The 12,080-nt window shown below is 46.7% G+C and overlaps 1 protein-coding gene across 4 annotated transcripts in view; it reads left to right on the forward strand.

The window, feature by feature from the left end:
* Window positions 1-12,080, forward strand: part of LOC126541589 (excitatory amino acid transporter 2-like) — a 74,880-nt gene that overhangs the window by 29,097 nt on the left and 33,703 nt on the right. Inside the window, exon 1 of one of the 4 annotated variants that reach the window (XM_055076762.2) lies at window positions 5,488-5,807. The exons of 2 other annotated variants lie outside the window; for them this stretch is intronic. In XM_055076762.2, coding sequence (XP_054932737.2) covers window positions 5,739-5,807 — 69 coding nt within the window. In that variant the 5' untranslated portion in view covers window positions 5,488-5,738. Of the gene's footprint in view, window positions 1-5,487; window positions 5,808-12,080 lie in introns of those variants that run through there. One more of the 4 variants, XM_050188415.3, reaches the window with a different exon arrangement.

The raw sequence follows: 12,080 nt of genomic DNA on the forward strand, positions 1-12,080 counted from the left end.
ACATACGTAACAGGCTAATACCAGCGCCGCGTACACGTACAAATTACGGTAGATCTAGGCTGGATTACTGCATACCAACACTATACAACCTCTTAAAAAATCACATTAATTTCAGTGCCCCATTCGGCACGTTTAAATCGGAGGTGCGTGATTACCTGATGAAGCAATGAACTTTTTCTCTTTTCCCCTGGCTGCTACATTTCCTGCACTGTTTATGCATTCTGTGATAGTGTCCACCTTGTATGCTGCATCTGTATGAAACAAGTTCATTTCTTCTTCTTCATAATGTCTGTATCTGTATGCTGCATCTGTATGCTGCAATGTCATAATCTGTATGCTGCATCTGTATGAAACAAGTTTATTTCTTCTTCATAATGTCTGTATGTATTTACAGTTGTTCGAATTTGTGAAATCCACTGCCTGCTGCTCTCTGTAGGCCCCCAGGTCCCGTCAAGCTGTCTACGACAGCTTTTTGCCTGGGGGCCCCCAACTAGTGTGTTGGAAATAAAGTGGATTCTGATTCTGATTCTGACTACATTTCCCGCAATGTTCACACAGAAATCTTCGGCTATGTCTACATGCTAACGGCCTTGATGGAAGGCTAGGAAGGAAAAAGTGGAGAAGGAAGGCAGGGAGGTTAACCAGTTTTGCCTAACCGGTTTGCTACCCTACACATGGGAGGGGGATGGGGGGGATGAAAGATGGGGAGAAGAGATAGAGGGCACATAACACGGCACACACATCGTTGGTTACAGTCTGTCACTCTTGTGTGGTACGTGACATCATTGTCACAGTCGCTTGTCCAAGCCCGTATCCTTCATAAACCGAAGTAGTCCCTTCGTCGCCTTCAGCTGCGATGTCTTCAGTCGGCGATATGGATGGAAGGCTAGGGCGCAGTATAGATGTCATTGTTGTGGAGACGAGCCAAGACCACGCACTGCGCTCAATATGATAGACAGTAGCTTGCGAGGGTCAAGTGATTCCCAGAAAGTCTACCACCTTTGTTCCTCCATTCCGTCCATAGACGTTGGATTTTTTTTTTTATACATCGGGCGCCTCAAATGTCATGAATTCACTTGTCGTGCCTGTATCGTCTCTTGGTCCTTCTACGAATCGTTCGAAGTTGTTCAAGTTTCATGTCGAAATCCGTATGTTTTGTTGTTTCTGAAAAGGTGTACTTAGACGCTTCCAGCACACTTGTAATGACGTCTTAAATGCTGCAGGCGAGACCTTTTTTGCATGCCTCTTCCACATTTGCCTTGCACGTTGACCACTTTATTTATCGGGAAGTAGAAAAACAGGAGCTCATATTGTGGCCTACAAACTCAAGTAGGCCGCAATATAGTGACTGCTATGAGTCTAAATGTCAGAAAACCATCGAACGCGTTGACCAAGACGTCGGGACACCAAAGTCAAACCCAAGCAACTGCTACAGTTGCTATGAGTCGAGCCTCGCAAGTACGTTGGACTGCCATCGTTCACGATGCTGAGTTCGTGGTTGGAAGCAAATTCCACGTTTCCAGCCTCCCAAATCTATTCTAGAGCTTCTCCGAAGCAAATGATGATCATTAAAGTCACAAGTAATAATCCAGGATCCAGGAGTCGCCACCAGGATGTCTCGCAGTCGGTCGCCATCGAACCAACTAGACAGGGAAATGTAGATGCCGGTAAGGGTGAAGGGCACTTTTTTTTAATGTGGAGACACACGTATTGGTTTCCATCATGAGGTTACACCCAATGGGAAATGTAGGTTAGTTCTATGCGGATGTGAACAATTACTTCCCAGGATACCCTGTATGTCGACGACATAAAAGATTCGTACCCAGACGGCCTTAACACTTTTGACACCTTGGGTTCATATCTTACTAATATAGGAAATCTGTTTTTAAAAACGGATTGAGGATAACATGAAATCCGTGATTTAAGTGCTCTGGCATTCCATTGGAAAATCGTCGCACTATGCACTTCTCAGAGGGAAGAAAGTGGAAGAGCCATTGTGCCTACGCACGATTTGCAAGCACTGAGCTCAGGGCATTCAACACTTGCACTGCACTTCGAGCTGTTGACGTATTCGAATCGTACACAAGCGTGGAAATCGCATTTATCAAACACTTGAGCATCCTCACAATTCGGTGGTCATGCTTTGTTAGCTCATCTGGGTGAAGTGTGGAGCATTGTGGTGCCACTCCTTGTTGCAGTTTAACCGCAAGGCTTATCCTTTGAAATGGTGGACATGCTTAAACCATGGCATTCGATTCAGCTGCTGCATTATCACTGCGCGGGTCGGATGAATTATTCAGCGGTGGTAGAGCGGAGTCAACAGCAAGAGGCCTTGCGGGCGTATATGCTGTGCGCTCCGAACAGAATTCCTTGATGGGCGTTCGTGACGAGAACGACGTCGCCTGACGTTAGCAGCTGTTTTTCGATGAGGCGAACGGTACCTCACCATTTTCTTCAAAACTGAGGGTTCCCGCTTAACTTTTGTACATTCCTTTGATGAGGCGGCGCGGGACCCCTGACAGTTTGGAAACTTATAAGTTTTACCGTAGCAGTTGTCTACAGAATTTTGTGCTTCATGACGGGAACATATCGTGGACTTTCCACAGACGGCGCTCACGTGACCGAAGTTCTGACATTTTCTGCTCTGAAGTGGCTTCGAAACGAAGGACCAAACAGCATAGTGGAAATGACCTACTTTACCATGCGATGGAAGGAAGTCACTTTTAACGACAATTTTTACACATCGGGAATTTCCGAGATGGGCCAGCTGGAGTATTTGGGTCCCATCGTTGCCAGGCTTAATCTAAAGCGGCAGATCCTCACTTGAGATGGCCCCATCAGTATCATATATGACACTTGTAGCAGCCTCTTTTCCCAGCGGGGTGGTGCTACGAACGTTCGTGTCGGCGAGGATAGTGACAGCACTCAGAGAGTCTAACACTAACGCTTGAGCGATGTCTACCGCAACAACATTTTTACATGCGTTCACTCTGACGTCCTCAATGCCAATCGGCGACAGTGCCTCGAGCTCCACCGATGCAACTTGCCTGTAAAGGAACCTCATGTTGCCGGAGGGTAGCGCAGGTAAGAAGAGGATGGTGTCCATCGGCTAACTCCGTGAAGCCCTCATGGTAGGCATGTCCACATAGGTCCTGCGCATCCGCCGCTTTGCTTTGTGACTCAGGACATTCATGTAGTTGTCGCCGGAGCTGTCATCGCTCTCGATCACGTCTATCAGGGTAACCTCGCTGTCGCTGGAGAGGCAGTTCCGCTTCCTTGAGGCTGCCGACGAGGACGCTGCTAAATCGGGTGGAAGTGTGAGTGGCCCGGCTTCAATTACCGTCGATCAGGGTACACTATTCCTGGTAAAAATGCCAGAATTACCTGAAAATTCTGGTGATGGTGAAAAAACGCTCGGAAACAGGATTCCTTAGTTTTTTGTTTTGTTTTTTGTCACAAATATAGGTCGATAGTTCCATCTTGAGCATCTTCGAAAAAAGAAATCGTCACCCTGTAATTGAATAAATACAGTATTTATCTGCTTTTCTCCTTCATGTTCGGGGACATTCGAAACCGTCGCACGTGGAAGCTAGGCTGATTCAGTATCGTTTCCAAGAAATTGAAAGCGCTGTCGTACTCGGACGGACTGTACTTTCACGCAGTAACCATGTGGAGAAGCTTCGCCCCTGTAGCTTTCCCTTCATTGCCCAAAAAGTTATCCGCGAATATAAGACCATGTGCACGCGTGCTGTCCGGTTTATCTGGCCCGCCAGGCCAGAGGCAAGAAATGTCAAGGAGACTGAGACTTTTGACTTCTCAAGTTTGAGGAAAACGCGGGTGACCTGAGCCCTCACTATATAAGAGGTACCAAGCTCGCAGGTCGGCATTATCTGAAACACTTCGCGCTCGAGATTTACATTTGTTTGCATGCTTTGGAAACTCAAGCTGCCGCTTCTGACGCTGTGGAGGCTTCAGTTCAATAGCGTTATCGCGAGCTCTTCAGCGACAACCTGATACACTGTTGCTCCCTGCTCTTCTTCCTGTTAGGCGCGCGTGTACCTGATAGTTGTCCAGTGTTATTTCAAGCTATATACGACACTTCGTGGGCATTTTGGCTGCCGTTTATGAAACATTGCGAATGCTTCAGGCAGCTATATCGCGCTCATCAGGTGTTCTGAACCAACAACACGTAGCTAAAGACTTAAAGGGGGCTGCGTGTCCACGCAGGCGACTCGGGGTAGCCGCGTTATGGAAGCTGAGAGTCGCGAAATTGCTCCTGTTCCTCCTGCCAGGTGGCAGGCTTTCCGTCACTGACTGATGGCGTGACGGTTCCTAGTCTTTTGAGCTCTGAACTGCCAAACTAGTGCCTCTAAAACGCCGAAGACAAGACGCCGACAAGACGGCAAAGATAGTTTTTAGACTATGTTGTAGACTACTGCTTGACTTTTCTCGCCGTGTTACTTCAGCGGAAACGAATTCCTTGTTAGTGAAGAAAATTTTATACAGTTTGCCTCCTGTAATAACGTGTGCACGATGTCATGACGAAGTCATAAAGACTGCAGTATTTTGAGGGCCCCCTTTATGCAGGAAATGAACACAGAAGGTGGTAGACTGACTTTTCGTTCGCTTTGTGGGGAAAATGCTAATCCTTACATTTCTTTACAATCATAAACAGCTCACCCAATAGGGCGCTATTGACGTTTGTGACGTAGGTTAATGACTGTGCCGGAATGTTCAAATCCGGTCTTTCGTCTTCACTTCTATTCTTGCATACCACCTCTCCTTACAGAGGAAAACACTGACTGATGTAAGCTCAACTTTATATTTCCTTCTTGTATCTTCTTTGTCGACGGATGTACTCTAGACGCTTGGTAAAGCTTAATATCGCTTAATACAGCGGAGGTGCCCTAATCTCAGTGCATCCCAATTTGGCAGGCGCGTATATATATATATATATATATATATATCGTTTGCGTTCCGCGGTAGCTGTGAAAAGCCTGCAGTACGTATTTCCGCAGCATGGGCAAGCAGCCTGGTCTTCGGATTACTATAGGCACTGTAGGCACTAGCTTGTATGTGAACGACGCAGGATTGCACGATCTTGCTGGCTATACCAACAAACTGCAAACTGCTCAGAAAATTGACGTTTTGTTTTTGTTTTTCATATTCCGCAGTGCGTACACCTTTCGACGCCAGCTGCGCATAGAACTAAGAGAAAGGCAAGGACCGGCTTACGGAACCTAAGACTCGCGTATTAGACAGCAGCCTATGGTCACCCGCGCGTAAGGTAGTTTCCTGCTTTTCTCTGGCAACGTGTGCCTCCGCATGATGTTAGGCAATCGCTTAATATATGCCTTCGTATGCGGAGGAAAGGTTTGTGGAATGTGAGGGAGCCACCTATAGAATGGAAGAGGTCACCGAGAGTGAAAAAGTGAGCGAGAGTTCGGAGTGGTTGGCGACGCCGGGGGAACCAGTTGGACGCCTGCGTATGCCGGGAATCGAGGACAAGCGCACTTGCGAGCGGCCATCGCCGCCCATGCTGCGCCGTGTGGTGTCGAAGCAGCACCCGGAGCGCGCGTTATCCGCTCGGATTATTGCGACCGAGATCACCGTGTCATGTGCATGCTCTACTTCGCCAGCGGCGACACCTCGGCGTCGATTCTGCGACACCCCGAATGTGACTGTGCTCGGGGCTCTTTGGTTGAAAGATAAGCGCCGGAAGGAAGCTCTCTGTAGTGATGGCGCTTTTTGCGCCCGCCGCCACTCCCAACGGTGTACCGCAATGCCCGTCGGACCAACCTGAAAGCGTAAGGTCGATTCGCAAGTTCGTCTGTCTCGCGTTTTTCTTGCGTTGTCATCTTTCATTTCATTTCTTTCTTTTCGCCTCTATTTAGGGCGGCGGAAAGATAGCTTCCTCTTTGCTATTTTGGGGGCAGCTCAAGCGTTATATTACAGCAGTTATTCTTACGATAGCATGTATTTTTTTTCTTGCATCTGCGTCATACGCTGGGATTCATTCTTTGTTTCGTATTGGTCTCCATAATAACGTACATCTTCATTGTTACTACTGCACTAAAGGCTACTGCACTGTTTTTTTTTTATTGTATCCTTCTATATATTACGACAAATTACGACGTTCTGTACTATATCATCCACGCTGTACGACGTCGAGCGTGAACCTCTTCGGACAAAATTGAACCGGCTGAACTCTAGACCATTGTCACAAATGAAGATCCTTGGACCGTAGCCGTGTGCGTCCATTGTTGCAGTATCTGAAGTCGACAGGTCTTGGCGATCGTTTATAGACTCGGTGCACATCTTCAAATATGCGCGAAACTGTGCTCTCTCTCCTCTTTCTCTCTTTTCATGCCTATAGCCGCTTCGCCCAGTGCAGGGTACAAACGCGAATGCGCGTCTGGTTAAGCTCCCTGCCTTTCCTCTCTTCTGTTTCTCTCCCCTTCATGCTGCATAGTAACAACGTACATACAGAACGATCAGCTTACTGCCGGGCCCGTGGTGTATTATTTGGCACATGGAGCATGTGGTTACTGAAAAACGACCGGTAAGCATTCGAGATATGTGAGACTTCAGGAACCTACCTATTCACAGCTCTCTCGGCAGAGAAAGTGGCAACCCCATCCTCAGCATGTTTCAGTCGTTGCATCAGTATAGAGCCTCTGATCATCGCCGTAACGAGAACTTTGTGGAGTGACTCGCTTCACCGCAATAACTAGACCACCAGTGTTGCAAAATTTCATTCTTCATTGTATTTTGTGTACCAAGATCCATCGGGCTGCGGTGAGCTAAACGTTGCTACAGTCAAGTTCGCATGAAGAAAAGTAGCGATTCTTCGGCATTCGTCTGATGACAGCAGTCAGATGAGCAAGATTAACCAGCGATTTGCTTCGTGTGGTGTTCGCAGTGTTGTTTTCGAACACATGTGTGTCCAGACGAGGTAATGCACGCGGCTTTCTTCCATGTTAGTGAGTGATTTGTGGTGGAACACCCAGGAGAGCGTTATTATTTTAGTTTCTGCCGAAAAAAAGCGCTTCCAATTAGTTAATATTCGCGAACTTCGGGACTCATTTCTCCACATTGCGTTTCATTTTACTTCGTAATTCGCAGCGGTCCTGTGTTTTCTTCTGCGTGCCAGAGAAACCGGCTCTATGCGCATCGAATATATACAAGATTAATGTACGCAAAATTATGAAACCGCATAATTTGCTTCGAAACCATTAGGAAATGGTGCGTGGCTATCGAAAAAACCATTTCGAAACCACGAGTACCTGCTAACAACAATACAACAATACAAAATTCAAGATCACGGAAACCAGCTAGACAGACAGACAGACAACGAACTTTATTTAAAATAATCCTGAGGAGCTACTGTCAGGACGTCCTAACGGGAGGCCATTGTAGCCGCTGGCCGCGCCCACGTAAAGGACAGAACGCCGTGACGCTCCGCTCTTTCCTGGGCCCTCTGGATAGCCTGGGCTTGCTTTCGGAGTACCGTGCTTCTGATGGCCTCCTCCCATTCGGTTCGCTGGAGAGGAAGTCGTTAGGCAACGCGGGACATCGCCAGAGCATGTGAGCCATTGAGCAAAAGGTTTCAGTGCAGTGGGGACAACTAGATACTTAATAATTTTATTTTCTTATCGTGGATTATAATAGGTATTATTGCTCGGCCAGATTGTTTTTTTCCTCGTTAACGAGTTTCTAATTTTTTTTAGGTTCACTGTCGCCACAATCCTCGACAAAACATTCCACGTTGCCACTAATTGATTTCGCAATAGAGCATTCAGGCAACAGAATGGTACAGTGTAAAACTCCCTAGTACAGCTTCACTTCGAAGTTCCCGCTTCCCCCTTTCATGTCCTGAAGACTTGTTGCGTTTGCATTGGTGTAAACGCTTGAAAAATAAATAATAAATGAGCAAATGATTTCGGTTCTAATCGGTGGTCTTAATGAAAAGTTTAGTTCTTCGAAGATTTATCGGTCCAACATATTTCCAGAAGCTAAATTTACCGGCTCCATTTAGCAGCCTGCCGAAATACCTCGCTGAGAACGTGATCTCCTCGAAATTTAGAAAAGCTGTATTTGTTATTGTTTTGTTAGTATCATTTAACTGATTCTCTCATTTTCTTCGAATGAAGACAATGTCGGCACGTGGGGTGGCTTCACTTTTAGCTGTTACATGCCTCACTCTGCCATGACCACATGTCTCGTCCCACGTAAGTCCTTTCGTAACGGCGAATGAGGGTATGGAAAAGTTGCGCCTGGTTTCAGTCACCCAAGACCTTTCAGCAGGAGCGCATGCCAAATGAGGTTATCGTTTTATCAGTTGTATGGCTAGTCACATGAGCGCAGGAGAACACGGTGGAACTGTGGCCGCAGCTGTCAATAACGAGGCGAACTCTGTCGGTACATCGCTATCTAAATAGATAACGGCGGCTCAGCAGATAGGTGTAGTCGAAGAGAAGCCAAGGAAAAATGTAAGGAGAAAGCTAAAATTTAAATATATGAATACATACCTCTGTGTCCAGGCCACAGATACAATACCCACTAAAAACCAATCCGGCACGGTTGTCATGGTAACATAATTTAGGTTTATGTGTGGTTATAGGTGAGTACAGCTGAACGGATTATACCGTGCTTCTGAGGACTGCATTTCATCTAGTCTGTCTCTTTTTTTTTTTAGCAATATTAATTTCTCTCTTTGTTTTGTCGTTTTATGTACCGTTCAAATCGCCGAGCGACTTCACAACCCCCGGCTCCGTAACCGCATGAAGTGCTCGCGAGGGTTGTCGCAATCTTTCATCTCCATTATTCCCTCGACAGGCATCATACGTGGCCTTAGCCTTCTTATATTGATGCGAGAACGTATCCCATTGTTCATCCGCCTGATTTGTTGTTTTCATTCCGACATAGCATGTAAACAGTGTAGTGCATAAAGTTAAACATTGTACTTGATTGAGGTTGTGCCCTGTGCGAGTCATAAATAAAAGCAGTGCATGACGTTACAGGTTGCACAGCATGAAAATACACACGCTTGTGCACATCGCAGTAAGGCATAAAGCATTTATTAACCAATTCACAAAATTTTTGCATAGATTATAATTCTAATTATGGGGTTTTACGTGCCAAAACCACTTTTCGATTATGAGACACGCCGTAGTGGAGGACTGCGCAAATTTTGACCACCTGGGGTTCTTTAACGTGCGCTTAAATCTAAGCACACGGGTGTTTTCGCATTTCGCCCCCATCGAAATGCGGCCGCCGTGGCCGGGATTCTATCCCGCGACCTCGTGCTCATCAGCCCAACACCATAGCCACTGAGCAACCACGGCGGGTTTGCATAGATTCCGAAATGCACTTTAAATCTGCATAAATTTTATTACTTTCATAGTCACTGGTGACCCAAATACGATCACCTTTTCATTCTTTCTTACGTAGAAGCATCTCAGCTGACCTGACATCCAGTTATCAACGCCTTTATGCACATCACATAACCTAAACGCCATGTTTTGGGACAATGCATTTCTTAGTGAGTTACCCCCCCCCCCCCCCCTTCTCCGTATGGGGTATGCGTGTTTCTAGCCTTTTTCGTTGGCCGATTCAGAGGATAGAGCTTTCTAAAAATCTGGGTCGAGCCCGAAGGTAATGCCATGTACACCGCTCCCATGGTTATGCGCAGTCTAAAGATCTGGGCCGACCCCCAAAATAGTATAGTCTAAATATGTGCACCATTCTCGTGAATGTGTGTCGTCTAAAATGTGATCCACAAGTATAGATTGGTGGGCTAGTGTGTAAAGCACCTTAAAGTGTGAGCATCGCACACAGACGGGATCAGAGTGACGAACAACAGGACACAGAGCTATGTCCTGTTGTTCCTAACTCTGTCCCCGTCTGTGTGCGCTGTTCACCCTTTACGTCGAAGATGTGGGCCGATACCAACGGTAGCGCAGCCTAAAAGTGTTGACCATTCCCACATGCAGGTACCGTCGAATACGGGGGCCAATCGCAAAGATATTGTAATCTAAACATGTGCACCATTTCCGCGAGTGTAGGTCGTCTAAAATGTGGGTCGGTACCAAAGATGGTGCACTCTAAAAGTGGGGACCATTGCCGTGTGTCTGTGCAGTGTAAACACGTGAGCCGACACCAAAGGTAGGACATTCTAAAAATTTGCACCGATATCCAGGGCGGTGCAGTCTAAAAATCTAAGCAGTCTGACAAGCAGCGCCGCGCCCCAATTACTCTGCCCCATTCACACCAACAACTCACTTAGGAAGACATTGTCCTTCATCGACATCGTGTAGAGATTGAATCGCCTTCCAACTTTCTTTCTTTCTTTCGTTCTTTCTTTCTTTCGTTCATTCATTCTTTCTTTCGTTCGTTCGTTCGTTCTTTCTTTCTTTCGTTCGTTCTTTCTTTCTTTCGTTCATTCTTTCGTTCTTTCTTTCGTTCTTTCTTTCTTTCTTTCTTTCGTTCTTTCTTCCTTTCCTTCGTTCGTTCGTTCGTTTGCTGAAATGCATTCCGCGGAACCTTTATATATTATTTCGTTTAGAAAGTAATAAGACTCGGTATTTGGTTAGATATACAAATACCATTTTCTCAAATATTCGCATGGAAACCAATTTAAGAAAGAGAAAGAGAAAGCAAGGGTAAGAAAGGCAGGGAGGTCAACCAGAACAGCATCCGGTTTGCTACCCTACACTGGGGGTGGGGGAAAGGGGAATAGAAAGAGGAAGAAAGGGAGAGAGTAAGTACTGAGTACGTGTGGGAGGGACAGCGTACACAATGACACTATAAGCGGTCTCTTACGCCCGTGCACTTCAAGTACCGCACTAGTGCACGAATCACTTTTCGAGCCAGTGACGGTTGTGGCCACTGTCCGAGTATCTTTGACTCGGTGAACGGTCTCGAGTCTAGTCTGCGTAAAGTTGCCCGCAGAGAGAGGCGTTCGACATCGTAGCGAGGGCAGGTACACAATATGTGCTCGATGGTCTCCTCGCACCCACAGGAGTCGCACATCGGGCTCTCGGCCATTCCCATACGGTAGGAGTATGCGTTCGTGAACGCCATTCCCAACCACAAGCGACACAACAAGGTTGCTTCGCCGCGGGAAAGGCTAGATGGCAGTTGTAGCCGTAGCGTGGGGTCCAGTTTACGTAATCTGCAGTTGAAGCCACTTGAAATCCAGAGATCTTGGGGCTTCTTGCGCGCAAGTAGGCGAAGTTTCCTGGCAGCGTCCGACCTCGCCAAAGGTGTTGGACGCGTCTTGGTATCTTCGTGGGCACACCGGGCAGCCTTGTCAGCTAGGTTGTTGCCGACGATGCCACAGTGAGCAGGAATCCACTGAAATATAATGTGTGTCCTCTTTCCAGAGCAAGGTGGTGCAGTCCCCTGATTTCATTTGCTCGTAAGTTCTGTGACGTAATGCGGACTTGATGCTATGAAGGGCTGCCTTAGAGTCACAAAATACGACCCATTTTTCTGTTGGCTCTTCGGTGATGTACATGATAGCGGCATGGAGAGCTGCAAGTTCTGCCGATGTAGATGTAGTCGTGTGCGACAATTTGAATTTAACTGTAACGTTCTTGGCTGGAACAAAACCAATTTAAAAATTGCACTTTTCGAATACTTCTACTTCTGTATTTCGAGAATAATTTTTAAGAGCACCCATATCGTTGTGTCACAAATTTTCAATAGTTCTGATGCCTTGCTCGGTGCCGGCGCCTGCGCAGACCTTTTGAAACCATTCATATTGGCGAGTGCGTTTTTTGAATGTCCTTACTTCTTTGTGAGTGCAAAGAGCGAATCGACGACTTGCTGCCGGCGCACCCAGTGTGGTGTGTAGAATGCCTCTGTTTCATCCTTGTATTTCCTACGACGAAGAAGATTGAAAAATACAAAAAGCATCTACCATCCCCAGCATGTACTTAAGAACGTCTCTTTCTCTCGCTGTCTTAAAACAAAAATAAAAGCGTCGGCTCGGCTAGTTCTTCGTCTTCGCCATTGGCACGCGTCCTAATGCATGGCTGCGCTTTGTACAGCGTCGTGCGCAACGCGAACGAAAT

Source organism: Dermacentor andersoni, chromosome 2 (genome assembly GCF_023375885.2).
Source record: "Dermacentor andersoni chromosome 2, qqDerAnde1_hic_scaffold, whole genome shotgun sequence".
NCBI lineage: Eukaryota > Metazoa > Arthropoda > Arachnida > Ixodida > Ixodidae > Dermacentor > Dermacentor andersoni.